The sequence below is a fragment of the Malurus melanocephalus genome, unplaced genomic scaffold (assembly GCF_030028575.1).
Source record: "Malurus melanocephalus ecotype Western Australia unplaced genomic scaffold, MMel_1.1 scaffold_957, whole genome shotgun sequence".
Classification (NCBI taxonomy): Eukaryota; Metazoa; Chordata; class Aves; order Passeriformes; family Maluridae; genus Malurus; species Malurus melanocephalus.
The window spans coordinates 54117-79182 of record NW_026624189.1 but is presented as its reverse complement, the minus strand read 5'-3'; the positions used below and the strand labels follow the sequence as shown (position 1 = coordinate 79182).

Sequence of the window (25066 nt, the reverse complement as noted above, 5' to 3'; positions counted from 1 at the left end):
GGATGGGGCACCAGAGGGTCTCTCCAAGGCTGGGAGCACAGCACAAAGCTGCTCCAGAGCAGACAGTGATTAAAAGGCTCAGCTTTGGAGCAGAGATTCTTCCAAACAAATCCTTTCCTGTTGTGAGATATTTATTTTTTTTCTTAGCAGACATCAGAACTCTCTCATTTGCAAATGCATGTACAAGTCTCCAGAGAGAGGTTTGAACTTATGCTTGAATTACTGAAAGTTTATTATTATTATTTTCTCATGGAAAAAGTCACGGATGTCTTGTAATCCCTCATGTTCCCATCCTTTATAATTGAATGCATCTTGACCCAGAGAAAAGCTCTGGAGCCGTTAGAATAGGAGGTGAAAGACAATTCTGGAACAATTTACAAGATGTTCTTTCCTTCCAGACTTCAATGTTGTGACTCACAACTGGGTGCTCAGAGTCCCCCCAGAGCAGCCAGGAATGTATACATTGAGTTTATGAAGCTTCTGGAGCAGCAATGGGCTTCTTCTCTATTTTGTAAAATATTGTAAAATACTGTGTGAACAAGCTGATCATCCCAGATCTCAGTAAGGGCTCCTCAGTCTGAGGGACAGACTGACACAGCACACCTTTGTATTTCAGAATCAGGACATTTCTGCACTTTGAGGGGATGGAAATGGTGGAGGTTGGAAGGCAAACAAAGAACTGGAGCACATTTCAGTCTCCTCTGTAAAGTGCCTTCTGTGTTTCCTTAGGGCTTTACCCAACACCTGCTGAAASSATCAGGAATCCCTCCAGGCCTCAGWGGARCCTTTACACCAAATGTACACAWCTTTATCACTTAAGGACATKATACTCTTGGAACATCTGTGGGCAGAARCCCCGTGAGATGCTCTGAAATTCATCCACAATAGTTCTGCCACAGCAGTTTGGTTCCATGGCTTCTACACAGTTCTGCTCAATGCCCTGGTTAAGAAAGGAAATTCTTGCTTTCTGTCTCATAGAAGGATTTGAGAGAGAAATTATAAAACAGTGAGTGGCAGGACTACAGTTCATCACCAAACCTGCTCATGCCAACAATATTCTGTGCCTGGATGGCAAATGATCACTTGACCATGAAACGACCACAAAACACTCCCAGTCAGTCCCATCAGCTCCTCTGGGGTCCCACAGCCCCTGCCCTGCTCTGGACAGCTCTGAGCTCACCCTGCCCTGCCAGGAGCTCCTCTGCCCATGGGGGATGGCAGCAGAATTCCTAAATCCAGATCCTTCCAGAAAACAGCCCAAGGCACCCAAAATCACAGACTGTTCTACCTCACATCAAAGATCATCCTCCTCTGGGGCCATCCACCGAGCAGAACGTCATGCTGAGGAAGATCACCTCACCCTGGTACACGGATTTAATAAAAACTGCGTGATATAACTGTTTTAAATTGGTGCCAGCTGGGAATTCTGGATCTGAGCCTGGGGAGGAGCTCAGCACTGAGCAGGGCAGCTCCAGCAGGGCCAAACCCTCCTGCCCTGGGCTGGGCTTTGCTGGGCTGAGMAGAGGCTCAGAATTAACATCAGAGCTTATGGGCACTGTGGAGGTGWGACCTCATCTCACTGATACCACATCTTGCAGAAAATATGTAAATACATCAAGTTACAATGCATACAAAAGCATKTCACAATTTCACTGGATATTCAGACAGTTGATCCCTCACACAACAAATGCAAGTGATGGAAGCTCTTGAAACTGCGTGAACCAAGAGTGTTTTATGGCCAAATCAGCTGGTAAACTAACACTACAAGTTTATCTTATTCTTATTAGCCCACCTGTCTTTGCCCCTTTAATGTCAGACTSTAAAGAGGAAATTAGCACTTAACTGATACTGTCTCTTCAAAGGGAATATTTGCTTCAGTTACCTTGAGTTTTTAATGAGATTGTTTAGCCACAGCTTGGCACCAGTTCATAGTATGCACCATATCAAAGCTTTCAGGTTTTCAAAGCACARAAACACATCAAGCACTTGGAGCCAGCAAAAGTGAAATTCTTCCTGGTTGGCATAAAATCATGGAGATGTTTAACTCCCATCCTCGCTCAGTGCAGAGACAGAAYTAACAGGAGAAAGTTACTCCTTTAATTGTAATCTCTGTGCCATTTTCTGGAATCTGTTTACAAAAAAAAACAAACAGCTGAGGAACCACCCACCCAAGTGCAATTTGCTCACACTGGGATGAGGACAGAGCTGCTGAAATGGTCTCAACACACCAAGGAGCCTGAATTCACTATTATGTCATGCTAATGACAATTTAATAATATTGCACCCCTGAGGCTGGGTGGCAKGTACTGTGATAACTGCATGAAAGGAGAATAATGTCTATCAGATGTGGGGTGTGCTCCCGTGTGTCCCCTCACTGCAGCAAGGACCATGGAGATGTCCTGATCTCTGCTCACTCAATAACCAAGGGCACCTCGCCATCARATGTTGTTAAACCACTGTCACATTCAGCACTGAACTTTGGCTCCAGCAATAAAAGATCTTGCTGCTCTTACAAATGCAGTGCCTGACTGCATCAGTACACAGCCCCAAAGACTCMGAGAAAAACAAAAAGCAAACACAAAAGGTACAGAAAATGTTTTGCACTGATTTAAAAATGTAGGCTCAGATTTCCAATCTGTTYAGTGGTGCTTTAGGCAGCTTTGTTAAGTTCCAAAGCCACTCTTACAAACACTTGGGGTGTGTGTGTGTGAGGCCTCAGGAGGATCTCAGCCCTGTGTGCTGCAAGAACTGAAACAACTCCTGCAGGCAAACACAAGTGTTTCATTCTCAGGCTGATGCCACAGGAATTCCAGAATACACGTCCACAGAAGAGGAGTTGAGATCTCCCAGGGAAGCCAAGCAATAATGCCATTTACAATTATTCACTGCTCTCTGTTATTCGTTCACAGCACAGTCCAAGGACCCCTCACACCCAGAGCTCATTCTGCTCGGGCTGTACAACATAAACCCACAGGGAATCCTCATCCTGAGCAMTTCACAATCTGAGGGTTATTTCATAAAATCACTGAGCCTCAGACACCGCCGTGTAATGCTCCTCAACCATAAAATCACCTTTTAACTCCCATGAACTGTGCCACCATGTCACAGCTAAAGTGACCTYTGGATTGCAGTTTGGGGAGAGAGAAAATTAAACCTTGCCCAGTCCCCAAASCTGCGAGCACCAAAGAGGCACCAGTCAAACAGCACTTGCACAGAKCAGCTCCTGCAAATCCCTTCTCTGTCTGTCCTTGGGCTGCTCCCTTTTGAAATGCAGTTAAATGAGAGCAATCAGGATGATAAAGGGCAGGAGACAGTGGCATTGCTCAGATCTCGAATTCTGGGGGATGCTCTCCATGATACATCAGATGGTTATAATTCCTCTTAGGGCTCTATTCACTTTAAATCATTCAGCAATCACATTTTTGCAGTGCTGCTGCATTTCTGGTAACAGACTTATGAGTGCACTAAATTTRCTTCAATCCTCCCACCGGTCAGACCTGCACATTACTAATTACATTTATTTGAACTTTTTTCAAATTACATTTCTTACCAGGTAACTCATCTCTTCAGCTTGAAAAATTGTTTTCACGCCTCAACCCCATTTTTATATCTATATTGAAAAGTGTATTCTACTGGTTTGCTGTGCAAGCAGATTTAGAACTAAAAAAAAWAAAWTRAAAGCAACCACATTTTATATAAAGTTTTGATCTGTTTTTTAAATGTATCTCCATAGCTGCCAGCCCACAAAGAGGAAAAAAGGTTACCCATGGCAAATACTCAGAAAAAGTATGTGCACTCTGCAGAATTCAAAGGAGAGAGAACTTGAAGTTTTCCCTGAATCAAAGCTGAGACAGAAATTTTCAATTTTTTTTTCCTTCAGCAACTTCCAAATCCCTGGTTTGTTATTTCTCCTGTGGGGYGTACTGCACTCTCCATACACCCACTTTTCTCCCTCCTCTCTATCTGCTTTCCATAGCATTTCAGTTCATTTTCTGGTCTTCATTTTCTCCAGCCTCATTTTCCAGTTTTCCTTTTCCCCAGATTCCTCCTCATCCATCAGAATATTCTGTCTGTTTGGGTTTGTTCCTCCCCAGTTCCAGCCCACCCTATGAATTTCCCTGGGCAGCAGAGCCCCAGCAATGCAGTCCTGCAGAGGAGGAGGTGGCAGTGATTTGGTCACTGCAGACTGAGCTTTAATTCCTCCCCATTTCCACACACAGCTTCCCCTGGCACTGCAGGGCCTCCTGCAAAGCTCAATCTGCATCTTTTAGGGTTGTATAGACTGAAAAACCTCAAATATGTGCTGTGGGATAGAGCCCTGACTGAGGGCTCTGTTCAGCAGAAATGTGATGCCCTGGACTGGCACAGCCCGGCGTGGAGGCAGCCTGCTCTTGATAAATGTGTGYTTAGCAAAGCCCAAACTCAGCTCTGCTTCTCCAACCTCCTTTTCCCTAAAGATYACAAAGCTAAAGGTCACACTTGCAAAAGACAGGCATTTAAAGCTATTAGCAGCTAAACTCTTTGTGTGAAAATATCCCATCCTTTTCTATTAAATTAGGCTGTGCTAAATCATATTCTTTAAAGAATGGGTACGTTACTGACAATGGCATGAGAACGATTTACACATTGAGACACAGAGGGTAAAAGAACACCTCTGCTACTGAAAAAGGAAACCCAAAAATACTGAACTGGAAATTCCAACATGGGCATACATTCAGATCATATTCCAACCAAAATTCCTGTACTAATTAGAGACTGATTTTTACAAGGCTTCAAATCCTCTGCGCCTCAGGGCTAAGTCAGAAAACTGGTAGTTCTGTTTCTCTTACTCTTTAGACAAGGATTAATTTTCTGCTCAAATCAATACAAAGAATCTGTTGCACTCCACTACTCCACACCTTTCAAATCCACAGTCACACTCCCTTTTAAAGATACACAACAGTCCTCACCAGCAGCTTTTTTCATTTCAGCAAAGCCAAAACTTTGGTCACAAAGCAGAGCAAAGCGATCCTTATCCTTGGGGCAGGGAGCAGAACTTTCCTCACCTGTACCTGACAGGAGGATTTGGTTGACTTTCACCATTTACTGCCCTTTTTACTAACACAAGGTGTGCTTCTTCTTAACGTGTAAAATACACTCAAATTTCCATATTCTTTACTTATTCCAAGATCTCAAAGAGCAGAAATGCTACCGTTAGCAGAGGTGAATTTTTCTATTTGCACRGTTAAAATATCATCCTAATCTGCTATTGCTCTTTGCTCCCCTGGATCTCTCCTGGCTTTCCAGACAAGGAATCCACGGCAGGAACTCTGTCCTGCTGACTGTGCCGTGGGCTCTGGCAAACAGCAGCTGAGAACAAAGAGCTTTTACACATTTATGATCAAAAGATAAGCGATATCCAGGATCCAGATGTTGTCTCTGCTGGCCAGCRCACAGTGCAATTATTATTCCATTGACAGAGAGGGATGCTGTCCTGCCTTTTCCAGCCAACCAAAAGGTCCTCCATGAAGTGCTCAAACACTCTGAAGAGAGGCATTCAAAACAAGGAATGAAGAGAGAACAAATCCCATTCGCTCCACAATTATTGCATTATAAAAGCTGCATATTGCATTATAAAAGCTGCACATGGCCCCAGCCCTGGGGCACTGTCACTGTCCCAAACTGCCAGGATCACACACCAGGGGAGATGGGATGGCCCTGCTGGGCAGCTCAAGGGTGTCCAGAGCACTGCAGGACCCGGGAAAAGGGGAACACAGAGAATGGGGGTGAACCCAGAATGGGGTGAACACGGCACAATTGGGGGTGAACCCAGCACAATGGGGTGGGAGGAGGTGCTGGAGCCCCATGACTCCACAGCCCAGGGCAGATTCAGGAGCTCAGTGAACAGGCACACATTGTCTGAGCCAAATAAAGTCCAGGGGTGTTATTAAAGCTCTTCTCTCGCTGAGCTTGACCTTAGAAAAACTTCGGAATTTGTTTAAAGAACTGGACAGTATCCTAATTCCCCACGTTCCTGACAAAGAGCCATCGAGCAAAGCATTGGCTCCTTTTTGGGGTTTTTGGGTTGGTGACACTCTGGGATGGAAGAAAGGGATGGGATCAAAGTAAGGCTGAAAGGCAAAACTGCATCAAAATTCCAGTCACCAGGCTGAAGAAYGGCCCACAGCTTTAACAAATGACAGTTTTAACTGTCTGACATCTGGCTACCTGACTGTAATATTTTCAGACCTTATCTTAATAAATTGTCAGCTTAGTAAGTCCAGTCACAAATTATGCCAGTAAGCTAAAAGTATCCACAGTTCCATAAAGGAAAAACRTATTAAAGAGATTAGAGGTATCTGAAAAATTCTGACCATCACTACAAATGAAAGCCTATGAAGTGCATAACTTTACACCAACATTWTTAATCTTATTTTTCAGCTGTGGACAGGAAGATGTAGAAACTATTAAATCTAGTACACTGTATATAAATACAGCCTTTCCCTTGAGTATTTCTAAACAATGGAAAAACAGAACTTACTGAAGTTTAAAAATAACTTTTTGTGTACCAACATTTCAGTTTACTTTARTAATGCTTCTTGCAGCTATAGAGTCACTGTGTATACAGTGGTCATTTGTTTTCTTAGTGTCATAAAGAGTAATAAAGATGAAGTTTTGTGGTTCCTATTAACATCTCAGTTTTATAATTATACTGTGAATGCCATTTCAAGCATTACTAGAGCTTGATACAAATGTGATTTCTTCCAATTCTTTTGCATTTTCTCCCTCTTCTGTCAACAGCTTACTTCTTAAAATGTACAGCATGCAGCAATTTCTGCCCTGATGAAATAATCTCCTTTTAATTTTCTCCTCCTATTATAAACACTGCTTGTTCCCATTTAACATCAACATCATTTATATGACACAAAAATATTTACAGTCTGATCTTTCAAACAAAACCTCAAAATTAATACAGAGAGCAACCAATCAAGCTGTTCTTCCCTAAAGTGTTTTTCCTCCATGAAGCCTCAAATCTGATTGGACCTTAGGGACAGCACAGAGCCACAAAACTTCAGATAATTATCAAACYCCTGGTCCCAAACTATTACAGATTTTAACAGAGAACATTTCCAGCAGCTTTTCACGGCCCAAACTCGTATTTTTATGGCATCACTCTCAGAGACAATGGCACTATTTCAGCTGAAGATTYTGCACAGAACAAACACAAATACACACCACCCCTGAGGCAGACCCCAGACTAATTAAAGTCAGTGCTTCAAATCTGATGAAATGACAACAAAACAAAAAACCAAACCAAAACAAAAAAAAAACCAAAAAACAAACCCAGAGCTTACCAGTGATCTCTGTCAGGAAACATTTCCAGCAGTGACTCCACACACCCCACCACAAAATAAATTCCTACCCAATTACGTTTGCTTTGGCCYCTGTTAATTTAATGCAATTTCAGTTGGATCTTGGTGCTTTCAGCTCTGTCAGCTCTATCAGGCTGTTACTGTTTGTATTTGAAGAATTTAAATTCTACAAATTATTTTTCAAAATATTTGTATCAATAATGATGCCATATCCCTTAATTTTAAAATGTGGATTTTAAATTSTATTTTTTAACTCAGAAAACTGATCCAGGTATCCAAACCATTTTATTTTAATGGTGAATTACAGAGTAACTCTTAGGTCTCTATAATAAACAGAATAATTCAAAACATCAAAAGGAAAAATTGAATCATTTAAAAATAGAGGCCATAAGTAGYGCTGCTATTAAAAATTACAGCTCAGTTGTCTATACAAGATTTCTAAAAGAACATCACAAACTGCTATCAATCTCAGAGTTTTGTATATTAAGAAGTTATATTGCCAGCCTCAAAAATGCTCTGTTTAAAAGAGGGAAATAAATAGTCTGATTTTGCTGCAAAGCACCAGCAAGTCCTGCACTACACACAACTGGGTGGCTGCAGTTTATAGCAAAGCACTCATTGAAACCTCCACTGAAAGCTCTTAAATCTTTGCTGCTGACAGTTCAGAAGACAAGGAGSAAAAGGCTTTTGCCAGGACCTGTTTTAAGAAAGCAAAACATTCCAWTTCTGCTAAAACACCACCTCAGTTTGTGTAGAAATATTTATGATTATCAACAGAAAACATGCAACAAAAGGAGGGGGTGATTATAGAAACAGGAAATTAATTCAGAAGTGCCTTCTCAGCCAGGTAGCATTAGCCTGTGTTTGATTTCACACTCCCTAAAGAAACACCCATTTCCAAAGAGAAAAAACTGCACTGGGCTTAAGAATGTGCCACAAACACCTTTGGGAACAGTTTAACCCTCAAGTGACTGTCACCAGAATCTCCAATTAACACAAAGAGTCCAAAACAAGACAAGGATGTCTAAATTAACACAAGGATATCCAAATTAACACACACTGAGTCCAAACCAAGACAAGGATGTCTAAATTAACACACACTGAGTCCAGAACAAGCCAAGGATGTCTATCCTGTTGTCCTGTCTATCCTGTCTATCCATTAACAAGGACAGGCACTCAACACCTTGGAGATGTCACATGAGAAATACCTGACACTCACTGGWACCTCGGGAGAGAAATCTTTGTAAAATCCTCCAGACCACACAGCACAGAGTATTTTGTGTCACCTCTGTGAACRATGAATCGTAACAAATTGTCTGTTGTCACTGAAGTAAGGAAATAATGGAAGTGAGAGGACATACAAGAGAAACAGGCCATCAGCATTCTAAGGGCTTAAAAATTATATGAGAAAAAAGTTCTGGTTGATAACATATGGTTTCACTTGAGAGACTCCAATATTGGCATTGAAAACAAGAAAGCAGAGGAAGGATGTCCCATAACACAGAGTTTTTGTTGGAATAGTCAGTAGTACAGGGTAAGTGGCCTGAGCTTCACCAGCACTTCCCCAAGAATCCCTTCTTTGCCTCTCAAGGCACAGAGACTGAGGGTGCTGAAAGAAGCACTCAGTTGTTTCAGTGGGGTTTGGTTCAGGCTAAGTCACCTATTTAAAAAACCCAGATTTTTCTATACATCTGTTGTCTGGGTGATGTTCTCTGAGACMTAATCTACTAACTTTGGGGACAAAAACAAGCTTTTACAACTGTTTGCTCTGCAAAACCAAAACAACCACTGATGCTCACACAGCTCTCCCACTGCTGCTGCCTGGGCTGGCCTGGCATTCAAAATWAATGTTTTTCTGGCTATTATTGCTCCACCTCTGTCCTTTGGATATACCAAGAGATTTCTTTACTGGCTCAGATGAGGAAGAACCAAATTGGAAAAAGCAAATCCCATTACTATGATATTATTATGATCCCCTACACCTGGATGGGAGGTCTCTCCTGCCTCCCTGAAAACAAGAGAATGGTGCCACTTGACCTTCTCTATCCAGGAAATAAATGGTTATTTAATCTCTGGCAGCATAACATTGGGCCAAGAACATGAGTTACACGACAATCTTTTACGTATCTGATTTAATCCCCATTTCATAATTTAAACCCTAAATAAATAACCTTTTTTTTTTTTTCCCCCAGGACACTGAACAACTCTAAGGTCATATTCCATTSCAGGAGGAGCTGCCAGCCCCCTCACCATCCTTCAGGGACTCCYTTCTCACAATACATGTGGACATTGCCCATTCCAGCAGGGAAGAAAAAATGTTATGAGAAGATGAAGTCCCAACTTCAGCCCCATCGGCTGAAACCACACTTTTGGATGTCTTCCTATCAAGATGTACTTCAGGTGATTCCAGCACTTGCCTGAGGATCTGAGATCTTATCAGACAAACCCGAAGGTTTTTAATTTTTAACTCTAGTTTATTTTCTAACTACTGGACCCAGCATCTGAAGCAGTTTGGGATTGAGCTGTGCCAGAACTCCCAACCCCAGAGCCCCAGAGGGAGGGCAGGGGCAGAGAGGGGGCAGATCCAGCAGCTCCAGCACCAGAACTGCCAATGCTGGGCTTAACTAATTCCTGCTTCTCTTTCTCAAGGAATATTAGCCAGGGATTTTTGTTTTGTTTTTTTTTTTCAATCTAGCTTTTTTCCCCCGTCAGCTGGTAACTTCAGTTTGATGACTTTATTGTTAATTTCCTCTTTTTTTTTTTTCTGTAAATATCTGGGGCACCGGATACCATGCTGTCATTAATTATGCCAGCAGACAAACAAGTCATCTATTTCTGAACTCAATTACTTCTAATTGCACAACTCTTGCACTCTCCTTATGCACAAAGGAATTTATGTCTTTTTTTTTTTTTTAAGTGTATGTCATTACAGGGAGTGAGCTGACAGAGTTCCCTTCCTGACATCATCATCATCACTGTTTTCATTTTATTTTTGGGTCTGTACCATGTAAGCACTGAAGTGTGCACCAGCCCTATAAACAGACAGGAAAATATGATCCCTGTCCCAGTAAGTTTGCATTCCAGGATGGGATTTCTTGTTAGCACTAATTGTTTCCACTTTCTTGACTGATTATCAAAAGCAATTACAGAGAGCTGTGTGTGCTGCCACCTGCTAACACAAATCACACACATCATTACTGGGGCTTTTTCCTGAATCCATTCACCCTCTCCTCTCTGCCCTCCCCAGCAGCACATTTGGTGCCCAGGTTACCCAGCTCAATTCCCAGGCACAGCCAGTCATTCCTCAACATCAGAAACAGCATCTGAAATGCCCAAACCACTGGAATGAGAAACAGTTCTTAGATATTTTCTAAGTATCTCCATGTTTGGGTTTTTTTTTTCAAATATCACATCCATTAAACTTTTTAGTCACAGGTTGCTCCAGTAAGATTTAGTATCATTTGTATCCAGAAGAAAAAAAAAACCACAGAAAAATAAATCACCACAGCTCAAGTAACAAAAAGCTGCTGTAATTTAGACAAAGTTAAATAGCTAAATGAGRATTTTTTATCTGGAATCCACGTGCAGTCCTTGCACCACAGTTCCTTATCTGTCCCAAGGCAGACAAGCAACAAAACGGCCTTGGCTGACCATTATCCATCATCCCAAGTTTACATTTTTCTATTTGACCATCTTATCTTTATCTCCCTGCCTGAGCCAGGAGACCCAGAGTCACTAAGGAAAATACCAATCTACATCCCAGAARTCTTTGCCAAGACAGAATGGGATCAGGCTCAAGGATTTCTGAGAGAGGACTCTGGTGGGTTTAAAAYGATGCTGGAAATACTATAATCAAGCAATTCACACATCCACTGATTATTTATGTGCTATGGAAAGCAAAACTACTTTTCCTGACRTTTCTTCTTTCTGTTAAGCAACGCAAGAACATACCTACAATTTAAAATGTTGATACAGAAAACATTTTAAGCATAGAACAGCCATGTGGTTCTGAAAGATGAAAAAATAATTTTTCTAGTACAGCAGATTAGAAATAAGTTTATTGCATTTTAGTTGAAGCTAAAGAAAAAAAAATTACTGGTTTGTTTATTTGTGTTTGTATACACATCTATGAMAATACTCCTCTGATATCAGACTGATTGATAATAATGGCCTTTTAAGGGCTGCTGACCTTGGTGCAAATGATTAAGAGTACTCTGGGTGTACTAAATAAAGATTTTCAGGGAGMCATCTGTTTACTAGCTGTGCCTCTTTGTAAGCAAGATTCTCTCATTTCCAGGGAAATGTCCTATGCCAGAGGGGGGGAAGAAGCCAAACCTTCCTCAGAGACCTTCACCCAACAAAAGAAATTCATTATAAATGCATTGAGAGGAGCTGATGCCAGTTTTATCAGTGAGAGGACACATACTATTTGTAATCCCCAAAAATGCGTGCATTTACGAGCATCAGAAACATGGAAATGGCAGCTGAAGGTAGAACACGAGGGCAAAAAGAAGAAAAGGGAYTGGAGGAAGAAACTTCTGCGTGTGGCTGAAAAGTTAAATAAAAACTACAGCCCAGCATGGCTAAGAAGGTACAGAGGGTAAACAGAAACAGGAGCAAAATGGGGTTTTGCTGCAAAAACAGCTGTGGTACAATAACATTTCCATCACAAATGCCACAATTCGGCATTACAACCACATTTTCCCCAAAACACACCTGATAATCCAGTGTCTCCCATACTTATTGTATGTATTATTATATGGACTTGTGCCATACTCAAACATAAATCTGGAGTAGTTTTATGAGATAATAATTAACATGAAGTCGGTTCTAAACAATGCCATTAATTAACTGAGACTTCAACTTTTCCTTAATAAGCTGAAGTTACAGAATGCAGAGCCACTGAAGGGCCTTTCTGAAGAGCAGTGTCCTATGGCAAAAGGCAAACAAACAGCAACAGRGGACAAAGGCCATTAACAATCATTTATTTCTCCTGATTCAAGGACTGCTCCCCCCTCTGTTCCACTGCCTGGTCTTGCTGAATTTGAATACCTTTTCTTCCCAAAGGTTTGCAAATATTCACRTTATGAGTTTACACCTCAGCCAAACTATTTCCTGTTAAATCTGTCTGTCCAAAAGAGAAAGAATTCCAAAAAAGCACCAAAAGTGTGGTGGCAGCATTCAGGTGCTTGCAGAGCTCTGTCACTGCTATGAATTCTGGCTSCCACAATATCATTGGTTTTATAATGAAACAGATAATCATTAAAATAATTGCACATGTGGTCATTAAAAAAAAACCAAAAACCCCCAAACTGCAAGTCTTCAATCAGTATGGCACAGGAGCTGCAATGCACTGGTTTAGAGTGCTTACACTGTGTAAGTGTTTGAAAATGGAAATAACCATGAAGCTCCCAGCATGCTGGGCCAGCCAGGGGCCTTCTTTAAACTCTTTACAAACAGCAAACAGCAAACTCTCTCTCAGCACAGGAGCTCTTTACTACCCAGTTCACAAAAGCACACAGAGCTCTTCACTGCCCAGTTCACAAAAGCACACAGCGCTTCCCTGCAGGGCAGAGCTGGGCAGCTGCAGAGCCTGCTTCTGCACACAAAACCTTTGGAAGATGACTGGTAACTAAACTTGGCCTAATTAAGTTGACAATTTCACAGCTACTTTGARCAGCTCATTAACTGCAGGCTCCAGCTTTTCTGCAGCCAAGGCTCCCAAAACATCCCACAGTGACCCTGCTGACAGAGCAGCAACTTCCAAACCATTGCAAGAGATCCCATTTATTACTGGAGTCCTGCTCTTCTAAAACCAGCCCAGGCCTCCCATAAGAGACCCTGAAAACACTTTGCTGTGCAGGGGAGAGCCACAGATGACTGCAGATGAACTCTGCAGATGAACTCTGCATGYTCAAGGCAGGGATGGTTCACAGGGACAGCCAGGCTCAGTCCTGCAGGGCTGAGGACAAGAGGCTGAACTGCCATGGTTAAGTGTTTCTAGGTCAGGAGGGTTGTTTTCTATTTATATTAACCACAAGCTAATTGGAAAACATCCTGTACCTATGAATATAGCCCCTGCACAGGCTGCTCATGTCTGTTCTAAGACAAAAGTATCTGCAGCTATAGCAATCAATCTGCATTTCAGAACTTGTGTTTGAACAAATTACTGCTGCTGGCCTCAGATCACTCCTCATTACAGAGATCAAGGTTTCCCAAACCCAACTCAGATGCTTGAGGATAGGAAGACTTCTTGCAGCACCCAGCAAAGCACAGGGGCAGTGAAAAGCCATAATCCCTTTATCCTCTGTCATACTTYTTTATCTGCATGATTGTTTTGGTTTGCCTTAAAATCATTAAACTGTTTTAGGATAGGAAAAAGGATCCTCCTTTAGAAGAATACCTTAGGGATTCTATCTGCTGTCTTGGGGTCCCAGAGGTTGGGAAAGATGACAAAAAAAATGCCAGGCCTTTCAGCCACATCCCTCTCCCTGCAAAACGGAGGGGAAAAAAGAGAAGAAAATCAGGTACTATCCAAATCCTTGTACCTCTTACACAAAGTGGCAGAAAGTAGTAGTAGTCAAGCATTTAAAGATTCCCAGGTAATATTTCAGGTGGGTATTTAGTGAGGGTGCTGTTATAAGGTAAGTGGAGAGCAGATCCCAAAGCAGTGGAGGAGATTGGCACAGTCAGGGATGGGCTCAGGAGTTCAATAACTCTGTCCCTCTGTCCTGAACAGCAAACCCTGACAGGGATACAGCCAGCTACTCCTCTGATCGCTCAGCTGGAATGCCACACAGCTGGGAAAATGTAAGGGACCACTGAGCAAAAGCACCAGGTTTCCTGAAGGGGAGGTGATCGTTCYCCCTTGCAGGTCATCCATGGAGAGAGGGCAAGAGACTGCACGGCCTCCCTGCCAAACASAGCCTGGAGAGAACAACAGCCTGAGGGAGGCTGTGTCCTCGCTTAAACTGATGATGGGAGCATTTATGAGGTTTCTCAACTTTTTAGGACAAATGACTTTTCCATAACTGGGTAAATACCCCTGTGGGGACAGCTGTGAGTTCTGCACCTGAACCTCACCCCTGAGCCCAGGCTGGAGCCCAGCACTCACACCCTGCTCCAGGTTTAATTTCGGGGGCAGACAGAGCAGTGCATCCCATCAGGGAGGCACCTCCTAACCCAGGTAAACCCTGCACAATAAAAGGGTGGAAATCTCAGCCACCTCTCAGCGCTCACAGCCCACACTCCCAGCACAGCTCAAAGGCTCTCAGAARGAACGGAGGAAAACACTGCCATTCCTGATCCTGCACCAGCCTGCTTCACTGCCACACTCCTTAAAATTCTCTGTGCTTCGACTGAGCACAACAATCARACAAGGTTACCCACAAAGCAAAACCCACCCCATGAGCAGAGTCCTTCAAACTCAGCAGAGCACAGCAGAAGGGAGCTCACATCGCCCAAAGAGCACCAGAGAGCCTGTGAGAGCTCTCAGCAATCCAAACAGCCAAGATAAAGTGAGGGGAGAACTTCACAGCTTTGTAACCTCCAAAAAGAAGTTGCTTTTAGTTTACCAAAATARGAGATTGCAATTTCAGCTCTCTTTTTTCGACAGTCCAGCTACGGATCTCACTGTCAGTAATTCACAAGAGAACTTGGCCTTTTAGAAAACGTGAACTTCAGTCACGCTTCTCTGAGAGTTYGGTGCTTGGCAATGTTCCATGGTCACACTGTGACCAGAGGCTGAGGATGGGACAAAYGGGACAAAGCTCTGAGTCCCCACAGCTCCCTCCAGCCACAGGCAGAGCTCACCCCTCCCACTGTACCTGAGACTGCCCTGATGGGAGAAAAAATAACCCTTCTGACCTACAGACAGTGACAGCACAACTGCACTGCTCAGGAAACCATCCCAAACTGATACAGCAGCATTTACCTCTTGGTACCACCAGTACAGAATGCCCAACTTTTTATTTTTATTTTATTATTCACTTCCAAACCAGCAGGCTGTCACTGCTGCCTGTCCCTCGGGGACAGACGGACACCACCCCTGTCCTTCTGGACAAAGCCAGGGGGACAGGGATGGGTCAGCCTCCTCACTGAGCAGCTTCATCAGTTCAGTGAGTTTTTATGAGGATGAACAGGGATCATGAAAGCCAAATCTCTCTTATCTCCAATAATCTGTTTTTTCCTACTAGATACCACTGCCAGAGATAACTGGTTTTTTATGATAAAACTTGATTCCAAACAATCTGCTGTTCTAATACATTCATTTTAAAGAGATGTAACTTGCAATAATAGTTCAGAAAACATAAATCTCTCTTAAAAAGAAGGCAGCTGYCCCAAAGTGAAATATTCCATACTTRGGAGAAGGTACAAYGTGAGATTATCCRCTGAGGGAAGAGGTGTTATTGGTTGGTGTATTAACCAATTGGTTATTGGTTAATATCAATTTTAACTGGTATTAAAATACCAAATGTTATTGGTATTTTAGGGCTGTGAGTGACAGCTCTGCCCCAGGATTTGCCCTGMCTGTTCTCCTGCCAGATCTCAGCTCTGTGGCACCCCCAGAACTGAACAGGACCCTCACCCCAAGGACTGAGGGATGTGATGACATCGCTGATGGACAGCATGGGCACAACAGCCTTTCCTCTGAAATTGTGCAGAAAGCACATCTGCTCCTGCCAAAGACAGACAAGAAAACCCCGAACTCTGAGCAAAGGAAAAGCTCCAGCAGCATCAGTGGAAGCATGAAGCAGTATCTGAGTTCACAGCACTTCATCTATCTTTAGTTAACAAATCAAAAGCTGCTCGGGTTTGCAAACCCCCTTTTCCCAGGTTTGAAATGTTTTGTTCCTCTAAAATACCAGTTTTATCCTCAAGTTTTTCATTTGCAGAACACTCTGCCTTAGGTATGAAAAAGTTGGCTACCCTGSTCATGAAGTCCTCCATATTTAGTTACAATTCCCGTCCTCTGCTTTCCTTTACACTCTTTCCCCGGTTGTTCTTGGTCCCTGAAATAGAATCTGCAAAAACAAATACATCAGCCACACACATTGGTGGTGCTGCAGTGATAAGGATGTGCTAACAMCTGCTCTGGGAATTAATTCTCCATTCACAGATTCCACTCAAGAGCACAATTTTTTTAATTGCAACCAAGTTTCAAGGACATAAAGCTAAAATATTGGTATCATATGGGATGCCAAAATGGTGAAAAATTAAAAGTAAATCAGTRTGTTCAGACTGAAGCCAGAAGAGGAACATGAAGAGCTCCTCTCAGTTTTGTACCTTTAAAYAGAAGCCTTGCATCTTTGTCCAAAGCACTCTGTGCTGAGGCTGCTGCAGACAAAGCTGAGCACACATGGCCACGGGTGGCTCTGAGTGCAGCCCTGGAGTGGACACGGTGGCCATGGATTGGACATGGTGGCCATGGATCGGGATATGGTGGCCCTGGATTGGACATGGTGGCCATGGACCTGCACACGGTGGCCATGGATCTGTTCATGGTGGCCATGGATTGGGACACGGTGGCCCCGGAGCTGCACGTGGTGGCCCTGGACCTGCACACGGTGGCCATGGATTGGACATGGTGGCCCTGGATCTGTTCATGGTGGCCCTGGATCTGGACACGGTGGCCCTGGATCTGTTCATGGTGGCCCTGGACCTGCACATGGTGGCCATGGATTGGACACGGTGGCCCTGGATCTGCACGTGGTGGCCCCGGATCAGCCCCACAACCATTGACATGGGGCACTGGGGTGGGAAGGGGCAGCAAACAGCCACACACCGACAGGGCAGTGTGGATCACCACTGCACCCAGCTCACAGAACCATCCTCACACTGACTGAACAACTGCACACGTACAAACACGGAGGGAAAAAATCCTTTCCAATGCTCAGAAATTCAAATTTTACCTTCAAGAGTCACCACTCTCCAAGTTACTCTGCCTAAAGCCACAGCAGTRACCCTTGAGCCCACAGATCTTAGCAGGGTTGAAACTGTGTGCAGGACACCTCACTTCTGCTGCAAATTACCACAGTAATAGGTGTGGCTGTCCTCAACCAATTGTGGAATTTCTCACCAAACTTACGAAAAGTTATGAAAGAAAAAAACAAACCTTAAAAACTTGAAGAGCAGACAGTATTCCAAGAAGATTACAAATGTGCAAACTAATCATCTCAACTCAACGCTGATCCTGACCTACCCACACATCCCACAGCATTTAAACCTGGGATTGAAACCACTGCTGGAAAATAGAGTTCCACACCCCAGGGTCAGATCTGCAACCCTGTAATCATCAGCAACATCTTCTGATGATTGAAATGTGCAGCTACTCCTGAATACAGGAAGACTGAATTCAAAGAGGATCAARGTTCTTTTATTGTGCTTTAATTAACAAACTAGAATAGGTTTTTTTCAAACAAGATTCTTACAAAGAAGGTTTACTTCGCTGATCACTTACTGAGGTTGTTTTTCTGATTAAATTTTGTTAGAGATAACAGAACCTCGGACTCAGAACAGGACAGTAAATGTGTAACTTTAAAAAGAAGTTGTCTTTTAGTGGCAAGTAAGATGGGGCCTGGTAAAGTTTCCACCACATCCCAGTGGGGAGCTAAAGGTCACTGCTACTCCAAATGAAAACAATGGGAAGTAGAGGAGGCCATTTTTTCGTATTTGTCCAGTGATTATGTGTTTTCTTTGTATGGRTTTACTTAGGAAACTGGGAAATCTAAAATAAAATGAAAATATTTCAATGTTACCATCTTCCTCATAACAAGATCAGTCATCTGTTTGTGTCACTATAKAAAATGTTTGATTTATAAAGCAAAATACATCTTCCTTGAAAAAGGCACATAAAATGTTTGGTTTCCTATGCAGCTTTCAAATGAACATGCAAACTAATTCTGCTTTTGGAAAAAAAAAGTGACTTTTCAGTTCTAACAACGAAAGAGACACATCTTAAATCTGTTAAAATACTATTTAACAAACAGTTTAATATATAACCGGATTTTTAAAAAATGCTTGAAATAGTATCAGTGTAGTTCACTCAAATGAGAGACCCATCTGGCCAACAAAGAGGTTTTCTTTACACCAATAAAATATGTAATCCCAATTTCTCGGGATCTGGTGCTCAAGAAATGTGTGTTGAGTAATAAAGTGGCAGAACCAAAAGCCACATTTCCTCCCACTCCATGCAAGGATGAGAATTCTGAGTTACTCATGCTGGAACTAGACCTTTTCATGAGCAACATTTTATTCCCAAAAYTGCTTTTAAATCTTGAATATTCCTTTTCCATTCCAAGTTCTYCTGCTATGCAAGGGCATTAACTCTCTACATATATCTGCAGACCACCTTTGAACATAAAACACTATCAAAACCCACCTCAAACTACTTTGTCTCCCACATTCAGAGCAGATGTAACCTAATTTATGTAAACACATTTCCATGTCAAAAAGCAGGTTCTAGCTCTGTTCCTTTCTCCTGGAACAAAGCCATWCACGTGGGAGCTGGCTGACAGAATGCAAAGCCTTTGACTTTATGTGGAGTGACAGAGTCACAGATTTTACAAGAAAGAGAAGAAAAGGGAGTTTGATTTGAAGCCAGCAGTACAACCTCAGCAAAAGAGAATGGTCTGGAAGAACAGACAAAGCAGAGACCCCACTATTTAATGTCACAGCTGTGAAACAACATCATTTATTACATTCTGGCCCTTCAAGGGGAATCAAGAAAGAACCTAAAGGGTGTGGATGCAAAGCAGAAGGGTCACTGGGTGCACAGCCTGGAAACGCTGCTGACAACGCTTCCATTCCATCCCTGACTGCTGAACATTCACAGCGTGGCCATCCTGAACCACAGCAGCTCCAGAACAGAACAGAACACAACAGAACACAGTGCTGAACACTCACAGCGTGGCCACACTGAACCACAACACCAGAACAGAACACAACAGAATAGAACAGAACACAGTGCTGAACAGTTCAGTGTGGCCACACGGAACCACAACAGCTCCAGAGCAGAACACAACACTGAACATTCACAGTGTGGCCATCCTGAACCACAACACCAGAACAGAACACAACACTGAACTGTTCAGTGTGGCCATCCTGAACCACAACACCAGAACAGAACACAACACTGAACTGTTCTCCTGCTCTGCAGGTGCTTCTGTGGCCCCCGATAAAACAACAACTGACATCAATCCTCTCCTGAAAGTATTTCACTTGGAGGTCAGTCTGCTCATTATCATATTTGCTTTAAGTTTCTTTCACTTTTTGCTGAGAGCTAATAGAAGCTTTAGCTGTCAGTATCTTGAAATGTTTACTTCCTCTTTGAGGATTCATTTGAAAGTCAGGTGACATTCCAACTGCTCACAAAGTGGAGTATTTTCAGTGTACTGTTACTGCAGCTCCAATTCTGGAGACTTTTCTTGAAGTGACAGCCAAGAGAGGTGAACAAACGTTCACAYAATAACTAAAACAAAACAGCAATTTGTCACTGCTGGTAGTGGCGACTGCTGGATATAACCATTTCAATGGATGTTAAAAATAATTCTCATTCAAATTCCTCTCCTTTCTTGACACAGACACTTACTCGTACATGAGAAACAAAGCATGCAAAATGGAAAACAAAGGAGTTTCCAAAGGGTATTTTTTCTTAGTTTTAAATGAACCATGAACAACTTTCTTAATAGGACATTCTTCACTGTTACATCAATTGTTAGCTCTTCTAATCTACAGTTCATTGGATGAGAAGCATTTACAAGCAGGTATAACCATTTAGTATCTTTATATGTAAACTTTGCATTTTGGATGTTCGGATGAACACTGGGGTGGGAGGCCGAGAAAGAAAGAGGGGTGGGAGGTTTGCAGGGGAAATGGCTGAGGACAGCCTGAGTGGGACAGGAGGATTCAGGAGAGGGCAGATGCCTCAGTGACACAAAGTGTGGGAGCATCAAAGGGGTGCTCCAAGGGGAAACAATTGCCAGAGGGAAGAGCAAACAGCTGAATGGAGTAAAGAACGYTCTGAAATGAGATCCCCTCAGCACTGCAGGYCCCACAGAGCACAGAGCTGTGCAGAATCATCAGCACGGGCTGGCAGTGACTGCAGAACTCACAGCGATTTCGGGGTTTGAAGGCAGGAATCTCCCTGGCTGTGGGGGAATGGATTAAACTGGCYGCCCCACATCAGCTGATCAATCTAAGGACTGCTTCACATTCGTCCTTCTGCCTTAGGAATAATTTTAACTTAAAACAAAGGAAGTTTGGATTTACTGTCTGATCCCCTYGCACCCAAGTGCACAAATTTCTGTATTGAATGTACCCAACAAAGAGAGTTACACAAGAAAAGAGGAAGGAAATCTCACATACGTAAAAGAATGACAGAGCAAAATCAAGGTGCTACAGCATATATTAATGCACTGGAGAAGAGCCACACACACAGGATGCTGGGATAGCATATGATTATGAAAATCCAAGCCAATTCTAAATAAACATCCATGAAGTCCTTATGTCTTTCAGCATTTACTCCACTTATGTTATAGATTAAACAGTTATTACTCTAACAGTGTTTAGGCAGGTTTCTATAAATCCAAATACCTTTAACCACAAATTTAACAACAAAAATATCTGAAAATCAGAACTAATATATATATGAAAAAGACAGACTCACAATTTTGAGTCCATGTTCTTGAGATTTTTAGAGTTTAGGCAACAATCAGGGATTATTGCACTCTTGCTGCAACGGTGCTGGGGAAGTGTAATTTGATATTCTTTATATAGCACTGAATAACCAAACCCCAGTCCTGCATCTGAGCCCTGCTCATCTTTCACTAGTACAGGGTTTAATCTGCACAGCTGATACACTGAAAATTAAGGGAAGAGTTTTCATGGCTGGTTCACTGTTTAAATATGGCATTTATTCCAAGATGCTCGTAATTTTCAAATAAAAGCCACGTATGAAAATACTTATTAAGAAGGTAGGTACAAGTGCCATAACCTAAAAAGGGTCTGCCACTTCCCACATACTGTCACCTCATTCATAAATAACAAAAATAGATATTACAGCACTTTCCCCTTCACACACACRCTTCCAGGATTATTCTGCAAACTTGGGTGGATAAACTCAGGGTTTTCCACGCTAGCAAAGAACAGGTAACTTTTTCAGCTACACTTTATACATTGGTGCAAACACAGAACACAGTAGGCTCACACCACACATCCAGAAAATGATCCTCTACTTTTGACCAGGAGAAAGATACAACAAGAGACGAACACAAAACCAGAGCAAGTCAGGAGTGAATTAGCAATAGATATAATGCCATTTTACAATTAACATTTTTTCTTATTAATACATTTTCTAACTTGAAAAATGTGCACTATAACCAGCAAACTGATTCAGTATAAATTACTGCACTATTTACTGCACTATGTTTTAATGAACTTAACACTAATGCCAGCTCAAGTGAAATTACAAGGTTTCCACACAGGCCAAGTGTTGGTCTTRGCTCTAACCATTCTGGTAGCTTTAATCTGGGAATATATAACAATTTAACTTAAAGTGACCTGAAACCAAATAAAACTGTCATTCAGGCCTGTTACCAGCAATTCACACAAATTCTGGGTGTAGGACACCAGCACTGCTCGAAGCACACAAGGTTTGCAGCATTTCATTTCATGTGCTGGAATCCCTGGGGCCATAAAGGGTGTACTACACACTGAGAAACAGCAATTAGTGCACGCTAACTCTTACAGTTCTTCCTCAAATCAAAAATCCTTTTCATTACGAAACAGCACAACATCCTGCCCGATGYGCCTTTTGCCTTCAGGAGTTTCACATTGCTTTCAATTTTCTCACCCTTTCTTTCCAAACAACTTCACCCTCTGTGCACAGCGATCCCTCACTCCAGGACACAGCAGCACCCCAAGAACTGCAATGTGATTGTACTACACACACCAATTACCAAAACAGAGAAATATCTGCTGCCTGACAGCTCGAAAGAACCATTACAGGATTTTGCAAATGAAAGTAATGTAGATGTGCCGTGTCCAACAGATTTGGTATTCAACTGATCACAAACAGAACTCCACTCTGATTTCTCAAAACTTATCTTTCACAGAACTGTGCTAAAGAGTGATGACAAGGGCAGAAAATGTGATTGAGTGATAGAAATCTGAGTGACTGTCAATGAGATGACAGCGTGTACACACGCCAACAGCAACCTATAGTGTCTGGCTGAATTATTCAAACCTAGTGACAAGAATTTATACAAAGTTCTTGAAGGTGAAATTAAACTAAATAAGAGTGCTTCCCACACATACTGCTGGAAACAGGTTTGAGGGATTTTTCCTCTTAAACAATCACACAGAAGACAAATTCACAGAACAAAAATTTTAAGACTGTTTTTGATTTAGATTTTGTAACATGCAATTCTAATCACGATTAAAAAYTCAGCTAGCGAAACAATTATCAGGACTCTCATGACAACTTAAGCTTCCTTAGTGTGGTTAATGTGTTAAATATCCCATGAGCACATCTACAGCGTGTGAACAGGGCCGTAAAGTTCATTTCCTGTGCAGTGTTGTTAACACAAAAATTCAGTTTAGTACACCACCATTCAGCTTCATATTTTGCCTTAAGTATTGTAATTCCTTCCCCAGTTCACTACTTACAAAGTGTCTGCTAATTTTCTACACATTTTTAAAACTATGAAACTTTCTAAACTATAAACAAAGATTACTAAATCGGAAGGCAAACAATTGAAAAAGATCACCCACATAACTGAAGTAAATTATTCCACGTCAATATTCCAGAACTCGTCTAAATAAGCAAGTAAAACCCCTAAGAAAACAACAAATCGAAGTTTGTGCTAGTCTGCGAAACACTTGAGATTCAGCTAGATCTCACTTGTATCTCATGTTTACAGCATGTGTATCTCAGTTCTTATCACAGCCACCACAACAGCTCAGCCATGTTATACAATATCCCCAGGGCTCCGAGGATGTGATTTTTCTTACATTTACAGCTACTCACTTTTACAAAATAAGAATCGTTTCCCAAAAAAAAACAAAAAAACAAAAAAACAAAAAAACCAAAGATACAATCCCAACCTATAACATTAGGAGCTAAAGTACAACCCATAAACAAACAGTCCATCGACAGAAAGCAAACAGACAAGCAAGCACTCCACACCACTGTCTCACTTCCAAGAAAATAATCACCAATTACAAATTTTTTTTCAGGACGTGTCTGTCAACTTGCTACCATCTTGTGTCGTACCTCCACTCAAAAGTACGGGCGATAATACATGGAAAAAACCCTGAGAAARATACCCTATTTGCAGCGACAGACAAGCTCAACAAGTTGTAAATGTAGATGAGTACCCAGAGCAGAACACGCTGCCCCTGTGCCTTCCCTTTCCGAATGGAGCAGCTCTCAGAGGCATCAGCCCCGCTCGGGGACCGCTCCCATCGCCATCTGCCCCTTTTTCCAAAGGGATGAGGAGCACAAAGAGCCCCGGGACGAACCAGCACAGACCCAGTTCAGAAATAACACCGCAATCCCGGTCCAGCATCGACAGGACAATCAACATCGCTCTCCTGCCAGAATCAGGAAAACCCATTTTGTGCAATGAAGAAAGAGGCTTGGGCACCTCTRCGAAATCGCCAGGACACTGATCCGTTTATAAACGAAAGTGATGGCCCAAGCCCGGAAAAGCTCCCCCCAAACAGCAGAGACTTGCCGGGCTGCAGAAACTGCGGTTGTGAGAGACAGCAGTTTATTATTATTTCTTGCTTATTAATTACTGCTCTGTTCAGCAGCCTTTTTACCTTAACATTGGATCTGCCGGCCTGCGCCTCTGCCTCCATGCTCTGGCTGCTCTCCCTCTTGTCTTTCTTAGAGGAATTAGTCCTCGCCTCGTAAGTGGAAGTGTTGTAGCATTTAATGAATAATCCTGGGACGGGGTTGCCTTGCTGCTGTTGAGACATGGTTGTGTTGGTCTGGTGAGGGAAATTGTACTCCTCAGACTCATTGCTACTGTGACAGATCACTCTGCTGTCAGAGAGGTTGGTGCTTGGAACACAGCCCATGCTTTGTGGCCACCTGGGGAATGCTTCTAAATTGTATATATATACGTGTRTATATATATATATGCATATATATCTTTCCTTCCCGTTGATATTTTCCCCCTGCTTATTTTTTTTTGTAACAGGTTGAATTTCTCTCCTGCGTCTCCGCTACACTCTGAAGCATTGCCAACGGTCCCTTTTACAGCACCAGAAACGTGTGTGTTCTCCTTGTCCTCCAGGAAATAGGTCCTTTTATCTCAATCTCAGCAGTGGGCTGGGGAGCTGGAGGGGAGGGAACGGGGGAAGTCAAGAACCGGTCCACTTCGTATTTTCACAGATCATTATTACTTTGTCTAAGCCATCTGAGAATCTTGGTAAGGTTTCCTTTCCTTCCGGAAAAAGCGGACGAAAAAGAAAAAAAAAGCAAAAAAAAAAAAAAAATCCCCCCCCGAAAAACCAGCAAGCCCCAAAGCACACACACCCCGGCGTGGTTGTGCGCTCAGAGCGGCCGGGGGCACGGCAGCATCGCCTCCCCCGAGCCCGCAGCACGGCGCATTTCCACCCGCGTTACCGACAGACCGGGGCCGCTCCTCCTCCCGTCCGCCAGCGCTCACTCCTCGCCGTCCCGCTCCGCGCTGCGCTTTTCGCTG

General features: G+C 42.6%; 1 protein-coding gene across 2 annotated transcripts in view; it reads right to left on the bottom strand.

Annotated features, from left to right (window-relative positions):
• PDE8A (phosphodiesterase 8A) overlaps window positions 1-25066 on the bottom strand; it is a 95000-nt gene that overhangs the window by 45175 nt on the left and 24759 nt on the right. The window contains exon 1 of one of the 2 annotated variants that reach the window (XM_057386356.1): window positions 24177-24577. The exons of the other annotated variant lie outside the window; for it this stretch is intronic. Coding sequence (XP_057242339.1) covers window positions 24177-24437 — 261 coding nt within the window. The 5' untranslated portion in view covers window positions 24438-24577. Of the gene's footprint in view, window positions 1-24176; window positions 24578-25066 lie in introns of those variants that run through there. 2 annotated transcript variants of the gene reach the window in all.